An 18031-nucleotide genomic window follows, 5' to 3' on the forward strand; every position below is an offset into this window, starting at 1 on the left:
TTTCAGTAGCTAAATTGTAGTGAAAGTGTTTAATTGTAGCTGGATTGTATTAAAGTTGTAGGCAAATTATTTACTAAGAAAAATTCAGCTACAATTATTTGTAGCAGAATTGTGCTAAAGTTGCTTTAGCTTGTGTTTGTTATTTTATCCCGAATTCTACAACCTACAAATGAAAATATCTGTAGAATGTTTTTTTGTTAAAAGTTGTTAGTACTTGATCTCCATATTGGTACTCAATAATATATGTTTTTTGTTGTCTTCTTTTAGCATATTAGTTTATACTTAACATATTATGTGAACATATGTTACTCTAAATGTAAGGTCTCAAACGTTTAGCTTTACAACTAAATGAAATTTCATGCAACGATACACTGATACTCTTAGATAACAATTTTTTTACACAATAACTATAATTATGTCTACACCTATTATACAACAATATATAATCTATTTAAATTTAGCCGTATTGTTAGATAAAGCTTAAAATAAATAAATAAACCCATTTATTAATGAACAAAACAACTACAAACTAATGGCATTATGAGTTAGAAATTATTTACCAAACATTCATTATAGGAGACAATCTTTATTCAAATTAGCAACACAACTACACCACAACTATAAGGACAGATTATCATCAACAATACTCAGTAAAAAAAATTCTTTATACTACATCAATTCTTATTTCCTTTTGGGAGCATTCCTACAATATCTTTTGTTATGCCCTTCGTGTCCGCAATTGCCACATGAAACCATGTACTTCTTTGCATTTATTTCATCATCTGGTTTGTATCTTTATTTTTTAGGTCTCCTTGGCTGCCTTTTCCTAGTAGGTGGCTGGACAACTTTTTCTTCTATTTGTTGTGGAACATCCCATTTACTTTCATCAAGTAGAGAGTCTATTGGTATTTCATAAGTCTGCATAAGGCTCTCCCTCGTGTAATAAGGAGAACAGTAATTTTCATAAGACTCGTTCCTGTGCCTCAAAGTCGCCAGAGCATGTGGACAAGGAAGTTCATCAAGCTGGAATTGTCCACAACTACATCTCCTGTTTTGAAGGCAAACAATGAAGCGCTTCACACCATCTATCACAGTATGGATGTAATTTGTTGAATCCCTCACCTACAATTTTATTACAAACACACAACAAGTTGTCAACACTTGATAAAAAATAAAATAACTATAATTGTACAACAACATATCTATAATTATCAATATATATTTAGTTTAATGAAATCAATGATCTGGTGTTATGGACCATAACTTACTCTCATCTTCTGCGATAATGACTTGTTATCCTCCAACGCTTTGTTGTATTTTTTTCCCAAGGTATGTGAACGTACCCTTTGCATTCAATAACTTTTCATTAGTCCAACGTTCAAGAAGAGTCCTCACGTACACTAATAGTTGAAATACGGGCAGCTCTCTTGCATCTTTGGTTACCGCATTCAAGGACTCTACAATATTTGATGTCATCGTGCATGTCCTGTTCACCGTAGCATGTACCAGAGACCATTTGTGATAAACAATATCGTATATGTATTCTTTAACACGTGTTTCAATCTATTCAATCTTTGACATTCTTTCATTAAATTCATTAAGCGTGTATGATCGTGTCATGGCAAAGTACAATTCGATTAAATTTAGATGACCTTTCTTGAACTTTGACCTTACATTGTCCAAATATGCCACATGCAAGCATAATGTGGCATGCCGGTATAAACTGTTGATGTTGCCTTCAATATACTCTCATTCCGGTCTAAAACAACATACATTTGATTATTTACCATATGTATGTTTGAATTGCTCAAAAAACCACACCCATGATGCATCATTTTTTGAATCAACAACCATGTATGCTAGTGGTAATGTCACGACCCAAAACTACGTGACCGGTACCAGGCACACTACCCGATCTGAGTGAACCAAACCATATGATTCACCCAAATCATATGCATGAAAATCAATTCAACTGTGGAAGCTCCTTGAAAATCATATATATTTTCCAATTCGAAATCATACATAACGCCTTTCATGTTAATAATAATAAGACTAAGTAAAATAAATATATTTTTATGTATGTCGTGTACAACCCCGTTACTACAACCTTTCACAGCTATCTATGGAGCCTCGATACTAAAGAATAAAATCAAACACATGTGCTAATACCCAACTAGAATAAATTAAGAAAACAACATGATAGCTACCACGAAATAGGAGTGGCGCCTCACCATATACCTCAGGAAGAGAGTCATCCTAGCTCGATATGTATCATAGACTCTCTCTAACTTAAGTTCTTGGGACAAACTTTATAAAAATAATGCACCAATATTTTATATAGAACGATAATAATTTTTATCAATTCATGATCCTTATCATTTTAAATAAAAGATAAGTGAAATATAATCCACAATATAAACTTTTAAAACATTTATGTCAATCCAAGATTTTTCATAAAATCATACAAAATCATTCCATTTGCTTAAAATCATTAAAATCACTTTCGGCTCCTTAGGCCTAAACATAAGAAAATCATCCTTACCTTTCACTGGGAGTACTATACCATCACTGTCACAAGAAGGTCAACTAGGTTATGTACCTAGCAGCAAGTATCATATATCCTACTTGCTCAGGTCGTCTCATCGTAGTGTCGTATGAATCGACTCAGCCATGCTAATAATAGTACAAAATAGTACCCTCTCGAGGGAGAGCACTCTGTCGTAGTCTATACCACAAAGTGGCCATCTACGCCTACACCGACACATGTAGTTTTATGACGACGAATATAATACATTCGAAGTCAATCTCGGTGAACACAAGTAACTCCCAAAATATTTGATACTTCAAAAATAGATTCATAGCATAGTAGCCTCAAAAGATCTATTTTTTTTTATCAAATCATAGCATTAATAGATAATCTAAACCATTTGAACAAAATTTAAATAAACAATCTACATGTTAAAGCCTTTAGCAATTTAACGTCAATCTTTAAAAGATACCACAAATGATATTCTATTTATCAATTTTCAACATAAATACTTTTCATAAAAACTTATATTTAGCACTCAAATATGTATACTCTTATCAATACGTAAATTTTGATAAAAACTTATATCGTTTACCTTAAGTGTCATTTTGCCAACAAGATTTAAAATAAAATTTTATAAAATGACATGACACTACATATGCAACATAATATTTTAGTACATGGAGACATCCGTACTTGTTTGTCCCCACAAGCATGAAAGCACATTTGCAAACAACTTACACATTAACTCGAAACATGTTTTTAGAGAAGACCCCTCACGAAGAATAAGTTTTAATCAACTTACCTCGCTTTCTCTTTATTAACATTCGCAAGATTTCAATCCTCTTTAATCGTTACAATGTTGATTAAAATGCTCAAACATCACCAACAAGTCGATATCTACAATTAGATATCTTAACTAAATCAAAATATGACCTAAAATATTAACCAATATTCTGTAGGGACCCGGTCAATCGTTTTGAGCTCTAGCGCATAGTTCGGTGGTTTGAGGCCATGAGCAGTTTCACTTTAGGTATTATGACTTGTACGCGTGGTCGGGATTGAATTTTGGGAAGTTTCGAGTTGAATTGGAAAGAAAAATTGTCATTTCAAAAGCTTTAAGTTGGAAGAATTGACTAAGATTGGATTTTAGAGTAAACGGTCTCAGAATCGAGTTTTGAAGGTTCCAACAGGTTCGTATGATGATATCAGACTTGGGCGTATGTTCGAATCGGGTTTTGGATATCCCGGGAGCGTTTCGGCACCTATTGCAGAAGTTAGCATTTTGGAAGAATTTTATTAATTTGAGTTAAAGTGCATTTCAATGTTATCGATGTCCGTTTGGGATTCCGAGTCTGGGAATAGCTCCGTATGGTGATTCAGGTATTGGGAGCGCGTTTGGAAGTGGATTTGGAGGTCCGTAGGTCATTTGGCGAAAGTTAGAAAATTGGATAATTTTGAGAAGTTTGACCGGAAGTGGACTTGTTGATATCAGCGTCGAATTCTGATTCTGGAAGTTGGAATAAGTCCGTAATATCAAATATGACTTGTGTGCAAAATTTGAGGTCAATCGGACGTGATTTGATAGGTTTCAGCATCGAATGTTGAAGTTTGAAGTTTTAAAGTTCATTAAGCTTGGAATGGGGTGTGATTCATGAATTTGATGTTGTTTGGTGTTATTTGAAGGCTCGACTAAGTTCGTAATGTGTTTTGGGACGTGTTAGTATAATTGGTTAAGGTCCCAAGGGCCTCGGGTGGATTCCGGAATGTTAACGGATCAATTTTTGGACTTAAGAATTTCTGAAGCTTAATGTTTCTGGTGTAATCGCACCTGCGTGACTTTGGCCGCAGGTGCGAGATCGTGGGTGCGACGAATTTGCTCACAGAAGCGAGAAAGGACTGGAGCTAGGGGAGCCGCAGAAGCGGACTAGAGGAGCGCATCTGCGAGTGCGCAGGCGCGAGGTAGCTACCGCTGGTGCGTAAATTGCGCAGATGCGCAGAGCAGGTCGCACCTGTGATGCTCGCAGAAGCGAAGAATTTCCGCAGGTGCGAGGACTTGGCTAGAAAGTGAGGACCGCAGGAGCGGAATTTGGATCGTACCGGCAGAGCCGCATGAGCGGCAATTGGACCGCAGGTGCGAAAGACGGGGTTGGGCAGTGTGTTATTTAAAGAACGAGGGCTTGGCTCATTTTTACCTCATTTCCTCCATGAGAGCCGGTCTTGGAGCGGGTTTGGAGCTCATTCTTCGTCATCAATGTCAAGGTAAGTGATTTCCACTTATTATAAGCTAAATACATGATTATATATAAATTTGAACATGGAAATTAGTTGAAATTGTGAGGGGTTTTGGTAGAAAACCTAGAATTTGGTTTTTTGGACTTTTACCACGAATTTGGGCATGGAATTGGGAATAAATCATATATTTGAGTTCATCAGGTTATGGGTAATGGTTATCTTCGAAAATTTTCGGAAACTGGGCACGTGGGTCTGAGGGTGATTTTTATCGACTTTTTGAACGGAATTGGAATTTGTTATAAATTGGATTATAAGGAGTATTAGAGTATATATTCATGGATTTGCACATTTATTTACTAGTTTTGGAGCATTGAGCATCGGTTCGAGTTACTGGGAAGGCTTGGGAGCCGGAGAAGGAACTTCGGAGCGAGGTAAGTCTCCTTTCTAACCTTGTAAGAGGGAATTAACGCCATAGGTGAATTAAATAAATGTTTGTACCTAATTGTGGGGTCTACGTACGTACGAGGTGACGAGAGTCCGTACGTAGCTACTATTATGCTATTGTCCGGGTAATTTAGGACACGTATCATGCTATACTTGGAATGTTTGTGCCCTTACTTGCTAATATAATCACTTAGTCATGATAGAAATTGATAAAAGAATTATGTGAGATTAAATTCACTTACTTGAAGGTTTGTATGAGATACTTGACTGTAAATGAGAAACTTGTATTTTTTTGAAAATAATTGTTATTTGTGGATCGGGCCGAGCGCCTCTGTAGTAAATAGATGCATCTATGGTTCGCGCCATTCGACCCTCTGGCAGTGCACAATTTAAATAATTATTGGATCGGGTTGTACGACCTCGACATGATTTGCGCATGCTTGTATTTCTTGCCTTGAAATTTATAAACAACGATATTGCCTCCCTGGTCTGAGATAAATTGATAATTTGATATGGCCTCATTGGCCGGAGACATAAATTGTTAAAAGATGAAAATAAATTTGGAAATACCCTATTGACAAGAGAATTAATTACTTGTCTCATGTTATTGTGTTTACCATTGCCTCATGAAAATCCATAATTCATCATATCATTGGTATATTGATTATAGCCCATAGTAAGTGTCCGAGTCAACCCCTCGTCACTACTTCTTCAAGGTTAGGCAGGATACTTACTGGGCATGCGTTGATTTACGTACTCATGCTGCACACTTTTGTGCAGGTACACATAGGTTTAGAGGCCTTGTGGGTGCAGAGGCGCGATTATGGCGGAGACTTAGGTAAGCTGCATTCTTAAGTCCAGTTCCAATCTGGATATAAAAGTCAAGTTCAATCGTCGAAAGTGAGATCTCTTTTAGTATGGTCTTCTTTTCTCTTTTGAGGCAGGTTCTTAAGATAGGAAATCGGGTTTTTTGAATATCTCTCTTCCGACCGATGTTGTAAGTTAGTTAGTTAGAGATCGAAACTGGACCTGAGAGAGTCTAGACTTCTAGTAAGAGTAGGTGCGCCTTAAGTTGAGGAGAGTTGTTCACAAGAAGTGGTTATGAGCTCTTTCTTGTTCCGGTTCAGAAGAGGTTGCGCACCTTCAGTTGCACTAGTGGATTGAATAACCTTTTTTTTAGTGCCAACAAAGTGCATGTGTTCTTGGTTAATAAAAACGCAAGTATAGGCTGGAGGACTGATACTATAAGTAGGACAAAGGCCTTCAAAGAGAAATGAAAGGATTGTTTTAGCATTTTTTCACTTTATCCAAGGAATCCCTTTCTTGGCATTTGTATTTGAGAGAGAGAGCTATGCTTAGGTCATTTCCTTCAGTCAACTTTTTTGGTAAGCCAAAAGTGAACTTTAGGTAAGTAAGAAGTCCCGTATGAAATTCATAAAATATTCATATCTGGCACTTGAGGAGGTTAATCTTAAGTGTTGGAAGCTACTGCTAAGGGACTCCCACTCATCTAGAAAGGATAGGCGTTCGATTAGGGGCCCCTGCCCTCCATTCTCTCAAGTACCTCTCCGCTTCCTCTGCTTGCTTTCATCTCCTTTCGAGGGAGTCTCCTTTAGAGTACTTATATTTCTCCTGTCCAATTGTATTCCGGACAACTATTGTATTTTATTTTACATTCTTAGTAAATGCTCATGCACTTGTGACACCAGGTTTTGGGATGATTATGGGTTGCACTGTATTGGAAATTCTTTTAAAGATATTATTACGTATTTTGTAAACTCCATCTTTTGCTATTTAATTGAGGGGAATAACTATGAATTCAAAATATTAAAATGAGAATTTACTAATTATTGGTGTTGGCTTGCCTGGCAGTAGTGTCCGGCGCCATCACGACCTTTCAAGGATTATGGGTCGTGACATATTCATTTATGGCTCATAAGTTGACCACATGCCTCCAACAACTCAAATCGTCGAATAGATTCACATGCTAGCCCATTCAGCTTCATTCTTATATTTTAACACTTGCAAAATATGCAATTCGAGTGATTACTTAGTTGATCACTTCCAACTTTTGCTAACAAATAATTCCATTAAGTTCATTGTATTCATCAATTTCATCGCCAAGATTACTATTCATCTAATCTCTCATTTTCTTAAAAGTACTATTCATGTCATGAACTAGAGTTTTATAATCCAATCTTTCAACAATTAAAACTTGTAACAAATGCTTCAAATATTTCTTGTAGGAAGGTCCAAATGACAAACGGTTTGAAGAGTTAGAAATGAGACTCGAAGATATTTTATTTGATAGGTTGTACAGCGCATAACTCCTTGTATATATCTAGATATACCCGTCCAAAGTTAGGTCTTGCGCGTACTCATTTGGAACTTTAGTCTATCATGAAATTTCCAACTTGACTTGTCCCAAGGGCTCTCCTTGGGCCCTATATCACTTCAAATACACCTCATACACTTGCTATTATATCCAATTAATATCTATCATATTAATAGTCCTCTTCTGCACACAAAATAATATAATTAGCATACATCAATTTTCGTAATAGCGCTTAGGCACTTTGAAATTTTTTTCAGGGTGCTACAGGTAATATGCTACCTATCACATAGGTAGCAAAAATAAATTCAATTTCAGTAATAAAACTTGAAAATATAAAAAATACAGTCTCAAAAACAACTTTATAACTTTTTTTTACAATTAATCTACATTACCTGTTGTATCCATTGTGCTAGCTGTTAGCATGATTCCCCTATATGCCGATTTCAAGAAGGTGCCATCAACTACTACAACTGGCTTATAATGCTCCAAACCCTTGATAGACGTATTAAGAGCAACAAATTCATACAAGAAACAATCATCTTCAGTCTTCTGTTTACTACCGACCCTGGATAAGTCTTCTCCAAAATATACAAATAACTCGGTAGGCGACTGTAGGAATCATCGGGATGACCTCAAAAATTCCAAGGCCTCTTCCTTTGTTGTCCAAGCTTGCATGTATATTAAGTTCACATCATGTTCCGATAACATGTCAGTTTGTATGTCTTTAGGTGTGTATATTGTCTTAAGATCCTCATATTTTGGCATGACCATGCTGTCAACTACCATGACAGTAGCTTTACGTTGTATATATGTGTTGTCCATCAACAAGCATGTGTGCAAGATGTTGAATTTTTGAACCTTGAACAATGCTGATTCATTTATGCTTGTGGACTTAAAGTGCCACGTACAATTATGACCAACACATACGAGGCAGTAACTACAGAATAAAAAAATAAATAAAAATGTTATGTAAATTGAAATTACTAAGAAATCAGGCTATTTATGCACAACAAATTGTTCTAAACAATTTATATACATAAAAACTACAACTTATACACAATGTGATTTTGACAAATAAAATGTTCTTACTTTCTTGCACTAGACCTTTTCACCCTAAATTGAAACTTATTCATGACAGCATAGTGCTTCATTGCACTGATAATTATTTGCTTGTCTTGGTAAATTTGGCCTACTTCAATTACTTTTGGCGTATGTTCTGTTATGATTATACTTTCATATTCCACAATTGCCGGGGATGTTGGCATATCAATCAACTTCACTGTTTCTGATACTTCTCCAAATATGTTACAATTGCTTGACAATTGTACCGCGGTAGTATTACGATAATCAGAAATACCTGCACTCATTTAAAAATATAATAATTCAGATCTCTGTATATTCAGGTGTTCAGTATTTGACAGAAACTAAATTTGTAGTATACTTGTAGATACTTTGTTCTGTGATCATAATTTGCATTTTTCAAACCTTAATTACTGGGTAACAGTTACACTTCAATTATTTTTAGAGACATAAAAGTTGAACTACATTTGTTTTGTAGTATAGTTGTAGATAATTTGTAGTAAAATTATAGAACACTTGAAATTGAAAAACATCAAGACTAAAAACACAGAGCAACCTGCAATTGTGCTCGCATTCGATATACTGCATTCCAAATCGAAATCCCTTACTATTATACACAGTGGATACATTCCTAGGTTTTATTTTTCCTTTTTCGTCTCCATATACACTCGAACTCCCATATCGTTCTGAATTTTCATTGGAGGACAACGTTCGTTACTCTTCAATGACTACAATTTCGTCGACATCAAAATCTATGTATCTCCCAAAACTATCCCACCAACCATTGAGCTGAAACATTATCGCCATTTTTGACATTATATCGCCAAATTCAATTCAATTGTAGAGAAAACAAGCGCAATCCTATAAAAACTTTAGAATGTAGTTATATGTTTAGAGTTGATTGTCAATACTTCACGTTCATTTGCAATTGTTTTCTTCAGAAGCTATTCTTTTTGAATTCGTTGCCTTTTTAATGGAAAATCAGAGGAAATCTGTGTTTGAGAAGGATTTTGCAGAATTTGGGGCGATGATTGCGTTTAATGTTTGTTGTAGATTTTTATTGTATAAATTTTATAAATGAAATATACGTTGTCCCAAAAATCGCACGGCTAAAAAAGAAGTCTGTCAAAGAAAGGAGTTTATTTAAACGAATGTATATTTTTATAGTTAAAACATATTTATGTTGGGTAAATTATAAAATTGGAATAATTTTGATAATGAGGTTTCATATATTGTATAGGAAAGAAAAAATCTGTTATGCACCGTTAATTGTTAATTTATTATACATGTCAATTCCACTTTTTACTTCTTTTAGTCTCGGTCAAACTTTCCTTGTCGAATCCTATATGGGCTTCCGGGTCCTCAATCAGCTCCGATTCCGATCACTGCCTTCACTTCTATAGAAGATTGGAATCATCAAATTTGGAAAGAGAAATCCTCTGAATCCAATGGCTTCCATGAGTAAGAGTAACACACAAGAAGAAGTTTCTCCTTCTTCATCAGTGAATTGGACAGAACGGATTCTTCTTCCTACTCTGTTAGCTGGTATTTTTTGCTCTCCCTAAACCCTAATTTTCATTCTATTTACATATTTTTTTCGACTGTGTAGCTCTTTTTTTTTTTTCTTTAGCCGAGGTTCAGTAAACAGTCTGTTTGCCCTTGTTGGACAAGGGCAAGAGTACATATTACCTTTTCCAGACCCCCACTTGAGGGATTATAATTGTTTGCTGTTGTTGTTGTAGCTCTTTTTTTTGAAGTTTTTACCTACTTTTTCTTTTCCTATTTTTTTAGCTTTTATATACTTTCTGTTTTATGAGGCAGTATTTGACTGGTATTAACATAAAATTAGAAGTTTCAAGTTAAATTATTTTTAAATAGAAATGTAATATTTTTTAGAAGTATCACATAAATTGGGAGAGTGAGTGTTAAATTTAAATGATCCGAATATAGGGGTATGTATATAAGTAACTTGCATGATGTACTTTAACTTGTTTGAGATTTTGGCGTAGTTGATTAATTGATTGACATGATTGTATTTTTAACCTTTTCTTCTTTTGGAACTTAGGTGTGGCTGGTGGAGGAGCTGGTTTGATATCGAAGCATCGGAAAGTTCATGGCTTAGCAAACATTTGTGCAACTTATGCGACTAATTTTGCAATTGTTACTGCATGTTACTGCGGTAATCCCACTCTTTCACTTGTTTTAAAATGTCTATACCCCCCTTGTCAATTTTAGATTTACGTTGTAGATTCACGTTGAGTCGAATTTAATTTCGAAAATTTTGACTGAATTTGGAGAATTGTGGCATTTTGTTCTCAAATAATTTCTGTTTCCACCTGCTAAGCTTCTATTATTTATATTACTATCTTATTTTTTTGGTCTACAAGTCCAGCTCGTTCTATTGTTACACAATTTAATATTATAATTAAGTCAAGCCGTGGAAGCAGCCTCTTGCAGAAAGGGAATGTAAGGCTGCGTATAATAGACCAAATGTGGTCTAGCCCTTCCCGGACCCCCCGCGTAGCGGGATCTTAGTGCACCGGACTGCCTTTTTTTAATATGACAACTAAATATAACAACTAGTTGGTATAAAGACTTAGCTGTTTTTCTATTGCATATATATTAGGTCCTGTGTTTGCTAGGAGTCCTTTTATTTTGGTTAGATTTGAATGATCGTGTAGAGATTTACCGGTTTAGAGGATAGAGAACCCTAATTTGTATTAAAAGATAAAGTATTTAGCATTAGATAGAATGACCTTGAAGCAGAATGGATACAGAAAAATGAGGTAAACTCGAACTAATTTGGGATTGACGTCACTTGATTGATTTTACAATTAAATAACTCTCCATGCCGTTTATAATTTGAAAGGCCGATAAGTTGGTTTTCTGTTCAGATTTCTGCTCCACGTGTTTGTATCTTTCAGATTCCACGTGTAATTTTGACAATCTTTTGTTTCATCTCATCTGCATTTCTGCACATAGTTAATTCTGGAACACTGTGCTTTTCTGGTGATATTGATCATGGCTTTATCACAAATTTACTGGTAATAAAATCTAGTTGTTCATGTCATGAATAACTTCTTCTTACAAGCCATTCTTCATCCCCCATGACATCTTCAAAATGTTCTTAACAGCTTTATCCCACGACAAGTTGATCCCTATCATTTTTGCTTTTTAGCTTTCTTCTTTGCAAGATGGACTGACCCTGTAACAATGCCGAAACACCTGGCTCTGAACTTGGGACATTACCTTGCTCTTTAGTTTTGTCTATTACTTAGAAGTGTTCTATGGGTCAATGGTAGTCAAAAGAATGAAGATAGACTGATTGCAAGTTTGGTGCTGCTTCTGTCCATTAGCACTGAATACCGAGGTTAATATATCCTCTTTTTGATTTGCCCGGCAGGTGCTCGTGAGTTTGTAAGAGTAAGTAGAACAGGAAAGCCTGATGATCTGTGGAACTCAGCAATTGGAGGTTTTGGTAGTGGTGCCATACTTGGACGCCTGCAAGGTTAAATTTGTAATTCTCTCTCCTCCTCAATGTGTTTGTGTGTGCGCGCCAGCGCGTCAAAGGCTCCAGCAGGGACAGGACAATTTGCACATTAACTGAATATGTGGTCTTTCTTTTTAATGACATCATGTGTTTAGTTATTTAAAAAAAATGGTATGTCTATAATTAATCATGGTACAAACAGTTTCAGTGACCGAGCCTCTTCTTTGATTTTGCATGGTCATGCTTGCTGCTTGTTGAAGTCACATTACGGCAGCTAGATTTTTTAAATACTGCCTTCTTCTTTTTTTTTATCTTAACTGGCAAAAAATCTTTAATGTGTCCATTTGCTAGGAGATCTGAAAATCGAGGAGACTGTTGACAATAGATTCAAAACAAAAAAATTTGCTTTCCTTGGAAAATGATTCAAGGGAGAGTTGTAGGATGTTGGATGCAATGGTTTCTTGCTCAATCCTATCAAGCATCAGTTATAGTATGCTAAACATGTTTTGTTAAATCCAGCTTAAAACTCGAGCTAATTATGCTTCTTTTTCCCCACTCTCTTCAGTTTGTGTTCCAATGATTTGCCATAGTTTGGTGAACAGCAGTTACTCTATGCACTTAATACTTTATCATACTGGTCATACAACATCAACAACTTCCCTCAATTCCAAAGTAGTTGGGTCGACACTAACATTTTGGTGATATTTACTATGGGTTTGATACTTATCAAAAAGGTCTTGTATGAGTTTGATACCTTTTATCAGTTCAATCTTCAATGCAAGGTTTTTATGCTCATGACTCTTTTTTATTTTGTTTATAAGTTTTATATGCTCATTACTCATGAGTCATGATGCAGAAGCTTGTCCAAACAATCTCATTGTCATAACTACTGAAGTAGTTAGTAGTTTGCCCAAACTTAAGATTTCCATATTGGAAAAATACTTGTGCAAAGAGACCAATTAAGCTTGAAGCTTATACTGCATAATCTGGAAAATGCTCAACATTGGCCATCTTTACCCTTGGATATGTTTTGATTTCTCATTCATTGTATTTGAAGCCCACGAAGTCACAATGCCTATCAGAAGCTTTGTGAACTTTACTGCCCCTTTTTCCATAATCCCCGGACCCTGCGTGAATGCGGGATGCTTTATGCACCGGGCTGCCCTTTTTATGCTATTTGCAACTCTAGGGGTATATGACGAAAGTTTTGATGACAACATTTGACCCATGAATTCCAAATCTGTGATTTCTATGTGTTTTTCTCGTAGATGTATTGTTGATCGTGCTTGATACTTATGAACCTGATAAATGGTTGACTTGTCCGTTGGATGATATATCAGGTGGTCAACTTGGTGCTGTGCGTTATTCTGTCATGTTTGCAGTTGTGGGAACAACAGTTGATTATGCTACTATAAGAGCAAAACCAGCGCTGAGAAGCTACTACGACTCTATAGTCAATAAGAGAGATGATTGGTTAAAACTTCCCGAGTGGTCGCCAATCAAAGTGCTTGATGAGGAGGCTCTTGCTGCAAAGCGTGCTCGGGAAGAGGAGCTATACAGAAGTATCCACAATCTGAAGAAGGAATCATAAGGTGGGAAGCATAAGCATATAAGCATTATACATCCATTTCGAGGCTCTTTATCTTTGAGACAAGATCTTTTTTGTGTTTGAGTGAAGTTTCTTTGAGAGGTTACTAGCACAGATCGTAGAAACAGAAATTGCAAAACATTTGATGGATGTTCAACTTTTTTTCTGAGCTTCCATTGCAAGTAGAATTGCGCTGAAGAAAAATGCCTATTCTGAATAAATATTGTACTTTATTAGCTGGGATGGCAATAATTTTGCACTTGAAACCTTAATTTAACTAGAGTACAAGTGGTAATGTTGCTTGCTTCTACTTATCAAGTTCTGCCATTTTTTTTTACAATTTAACAATTCTTTTGTAAAATGCAGAAGGATATTAGTGATACCAATTAGTTGAACTAAGTTCTTGTTATGTTACTATGTCGCTTTAGGTCCAATGTTTCTAGGTGTCTTTTAATCTTGTGAGAAAATTACATATTAGTAGAAAATATAGAAAACACTTAATACGTTTTATTTTTATTTCTAATTTTGTTTTATATAATATTAGATTGGGATGAAATTCAATGAAGTGACATGAATATTGATGAATCTTATAGTTCTAACTTGTTTGGAACAGACATAATTATAATGCAAGAATATTTTGGATACATTCATTGTGATAACACTACTAAAAGAAGCCAAGTTTTTAAACTCGAGTGTTCAGTTAACTACATTTTACTCCATAATTAAGAAATCAATGCCCCCCCCCCCCCCCCGGAGTTCTGCCCAAACAAAAAAAAAAGTAAACGTCTTAAAAATTCACGTGTTAAAAAAGTTCACGTGTGGTAACAAACTTCAGGTGTTAAAAATTCCAAGTATCAAATATTAGTCCAGGTGGCTCTAAGGACCCGTTTGGTCATAGATTTTGTCAAAATAAATTTGGATTTTATTTGTTAAATACATGTTTGGCCATAGATTTTGCCTATATTTTGGCAAAATCCCAAATCCCAAAACCAACTGGTTTTGGGCCAAAATATCACTATTACATTTTTTGAAAATTGCCCCAAACTTTTATATTTTATAAAAGAGCCCACTATTTATTATTTTGTAACAATGTTGCTTCGTCTTCTCGGTCACCTAATAGTGTATCATGTAGTTCATTATAAAAATGATAATTTTGTATCAAATTTATTTATGTTCAGGACTGGTTTGCGATAATATAATGAATGTTATTGATAATGGTACTGTTGGGTATTTGTGATAAGTTTTAGAACTTGTGGGTATAAGTCATGTTTCATGTTTTTTCAAAATAAATTTGAAAAATATGTTTTGAAAACTGATGTCCAAACACATTTTCATCTTCAAACCAAACTTCACCCAAATCAGATTTTTCAGAATAAATTTGGGAATCTATGGCCAAACGCTAGCTAAGCACCTCAAATTGCAGTTCGGGGTAATAGAAACCCCACATAGTTTAGGTGTGCAAGTTGCCAATAGTGCAGAGCTACATAGAGTCAAGGGTGGTCCGTTGAACACGTTTTGTCGAAAAATTATACTGGATATATAAGTCAAATATTACATTTTATACATACATATCAAATTTTGAAAATTTTGACCGGTAGTAAATTTTTTGATATCGATACTAGTTGCAAACTTACCTAAGTTTACGAAGTTTTTAGGGATAATGCATAAAATTCTTTCTGAACTATATCCGAAGTTGCTATGACACACCTTACTTTTGCAGGGTTCCTATTATCCCCTAAACTTTGTTAAAGTGGAATAAATGTCACCTTAAGTGCTGACGTGGCATAGAGAACCAAACATTTGGCAAGCAGTGAAATACACGCACTGTCACATGTAATTTCGTATTTTTTTTAAAAAAAGTTAGTTCAATTTCTTCCTTTTTCTTTTCTTTTTAATTCGAAATGTAATGAAAATATTATTTTGTATTTAGAAAAATGAAAAGGACAATTATTTTTGTATGAACTTGAATAATTATTAGAGGTGTTGAGCATATTTGGATGTCGTTGAAGTTTTAAAGTTGAGATTCAAGCGCTAAATTCATTCTAAATCCATAGTTGTAGATGATATTCGAAAATAAAAATAGAATTTCGAAACCACCATTGTTAACCTTGAAAAAATTTAAAGAACAAAAAAATGGATTTGTCAAAATTCTTGGTTGTTGGCCAAATTGATCACTGGGGTATGATGATGATGTTATTGTGAAGTTGTAGTTGAAATTTGAGCTTGGTTAGTGAGGATTTAGCCGGGTTTTTGTTGAATTTTGACAACAAATATTAGATTTGGAGCTCTTAAAAATGGGTGATAATATGGAGATGAAGAGCTTTTGAAAATCATCTTTGGAATTGACACGTGGCCATTTCGTATAGGTTAGAGCCCCCCCCTTTTTTTTTTTTTTTTAAGTTTTCACGCGCTTGAAGAAGATGTTCTCACGCAGTGCTCCACGTCAGCAATAAAGGTGCAAGGAATTACGAAAAAAATAATTTAGAGGGGTAATAGGACCCCTGCAAAGGTAAGGTATGTTGTAGCAACTTCAGATATAGTTCGGGGGGATTTTATGCATTATCCCAAGTTTTTATGTATTAAGACTTATATTTTATATAGCCCATATGCTAAAGTTTGTTATAAGGAATATGCCAAAATCGCTCTCTCATTCCGCAGGCCTTTTATGCTCCAAATATTATGTAAAAATTGCAGTGGTATCTATTTGTCGCGCTCATTTAATTTGTACTCACTTTTTACTTTTTTTTTTAATTTGTACTCACTGTTTAAATAATTTCAGGCTTTTTTCTCCTCTTTCTTCTTCTTCTTCTTCGGGTAACAATGATTTTATATGGTGTTTGTAAATATATTTAAGGTAGTTTATGATGTTTTACAGTGGTGAGCTATTGTAACTTTTATTTTTTACTATTGTAACGACCCGACCGATCGTTTTGAACATTTGCACTTCGCTCGGTTATTTGAGGGTATGAGTAGCTCTGTATGATGTACTTTGACTTGTGTGAATCGTCGTTTTTGGTTTTGCAGGTATTTCAGAATTGAATTGGAAGAAAGAATTTCATTGTTGAAGCTTTAAATTGGGAGAGTTGACCAAGTTTGAGTTTTTAGCATTTGACCTCGGATTGGAATTCTGATGGTTCCATTTGCTTCGTTAGGTAATTTTTGAATTAGGAGCGCGTCCGGAATGTGATTTGGAGGTCCGTAGTGGAATTAGGCTTGAATTGGCGAAAGTTAGAAATTCGGAGATTTCGGTCGGCAATGAAAAATTTGATATCGGGGTCGGAATGGAATTCCGGAAGTTGGAGTAGGTTCGTAGTGTCATTTGTGACGTGTGTGCCGATTTACTGCATAACTCAATTTTTTATTACTCGGTTTTGATGCATAAATATTGTTTTGGGTTGAATACCCTATTTTCACTGAAATGCCCGAGTGGCTTGAGAGGTTTATGACTGAGTGAGGCCGAGGGCCTGATTTGTGAGGATATTTATGGGATCGGGCTGCACGCCGCAACATGTTTGATATAGGTCGAGGGCCTGAGTGATTTATGCCATGATTTGGCTTGATATAACGCTTGGGCTGAAGGAGCCCGTCCGGAGTCTGTACACACCCCCAGTGAGTGCATGTACCTACTGAGTGCGAGTGCCGAGTGCTAAGTGGCTCGGAGGCACGAGTAATTGTGAGGTATGCCCGAGTGGCACGAGTGATTGTGATGTATGCGCGAGTGGCATGAGTGAATGTGAGGTATGCCCGAGAGGCATGAGTGAGTGTGAGGTTTGTCCGAGGGAATGTATATGAGTGATGTTTTGCCCGAGGGGCTGTTTATGATTTGAATCAAATATTGATTTTGCATGTTGTATTTTACTGAGATTTTATGATATAAACTTTATATGCTTTATTGCTCGTCACTACTGCTCAATCATTATTTATTATTGTTACTTACTGAGCTGGCGTACTCACGTTACTCCCTGCATCTTGTGTGCAGATTCAGGCGTATTTGGACGCGGTAGCGGCTGTTGACTATTCCGGTTGCAGATTTTTCCGGGGATAGCAAGGTAGCTGCCTCGCGATCGCAGCCCTGCTCTCCTCCCTCTTATCTTCCTTTAGTTGTATTTAGCTATTTTTCAGGGTGAGTTAGTCTTGATATTGTTAGACAGATTGTAGTAGATGCTCATGACTAGTGACACCCCGATGTCGGGCTTTTCTTTTCTGCATTTTTGTTCTGATTTGAACTCTTTTACGAAAGTTTTTACGTTAAATAGCCTTGAAATTATCCTTGAAATGAAAATATCATTTTGTTTTAGAATGAGTCGGCTTGACTAGTTCCACGATAGGAGC

General features: G+C 35.7%; 2 protein-coding genes across 2 annotated transcripts; one reads left to right on the top strand and one right to left on the bottom strand.

The window, feature by feature from the left end:
• Nucleotides 1–795: 795 nt before the first annotated feature.
• Nucleotides 796–1516, bottom strand: LOC142171685 (uncharacterized). Its single transcript, XM_075235371.1, has 2 exons — nucleotides 1400–1516; nucleotides 796–1122 (listed from the first exon to the last, which is right to left on the bottom strand). The coding sequence occupies exons 1-2, from the start codon at nucleotides 1514–1516 to the stop codon at nucleotides 796–798; spliced, it is 444 nt and encodes a 147-aa protein (XP_075091472.1).
• An 8411-nt stretch (nucleotides 1517–9927) lies between these two features.
• On the top strand, nucleotides 9928–14009 carry LOC107787081 (uncharacterized). The gene is made up of 4 exons (XM_016608600.2): nucleotides 9928–10166; nucleotides 10687–10800; nucleotides 12025–12129; nucleotides 13452–14009. The coding sequence occupies exons 1-4, from the start codon at nucleotides 10070–10072 to the stop codon at nucleotides 13700–13702; spliced, it is 567 nt and encodes a 188-aa protein (XP_016464086.1). The 5' UTR covers nucleotides 9928–10069; the 3' UTR covers nucleotides 13703–14009.
• Nucleotides 14010–18031: the final 4022 nt, after the last annotated feature.

This window comes from Nicotiana tabacum, chromosome 17 (genome assembly GCF_000715075.1).
Source record: "Nicotiana tabacum cultivar K326 chromosome 17, ASM71507v2, whole genome shotgun sequence".
Classification (NCBI taxonomy): domain Eukaryota; kingdom Viridiplantae; phylum Streptophyta; class Magnoliopsida; order Solanales; family Solanaceae; genus Nicotiana; species Nicotiana tabacum.

Coding starts and splice junctions, on each gene's coding strand:
- LOC107787081 (XM_016608600.2), top strand. CDS start 10,070: ATGGCTTCCATGAGTAAGAGTAACACACAAGAAGAAGTTTCTCCTTCT. Junction 10,167..10,686: donor TCTTCCTACTCTGTTAGCTG/GTATTTTTTGCT, acceptor TTTGGAACTTAG/GTGTGGCTGGTGGAGGAGCT. Junction 10,801..12,024: donor TGTTACTGCATGTTACTGCG/GTAATCCCACTC, acceptor TTTGCCCGGCAG/GTGCTCGTGAGTTTGTAAGA.
- LOC142171685 (XM_075235371.1), bottom strand. CDS start 1,516: ATGGTCTCTGGTACATGCTACGGTGAACAGGACATGCACGATGACATC. Junction 1,123..1,399: donor CCCGTATTTCAACTATTAGT/GTACGTGAGGAC, acceptor ATAAAATTGTAG/GTGAGGGATTCAACAAATTA.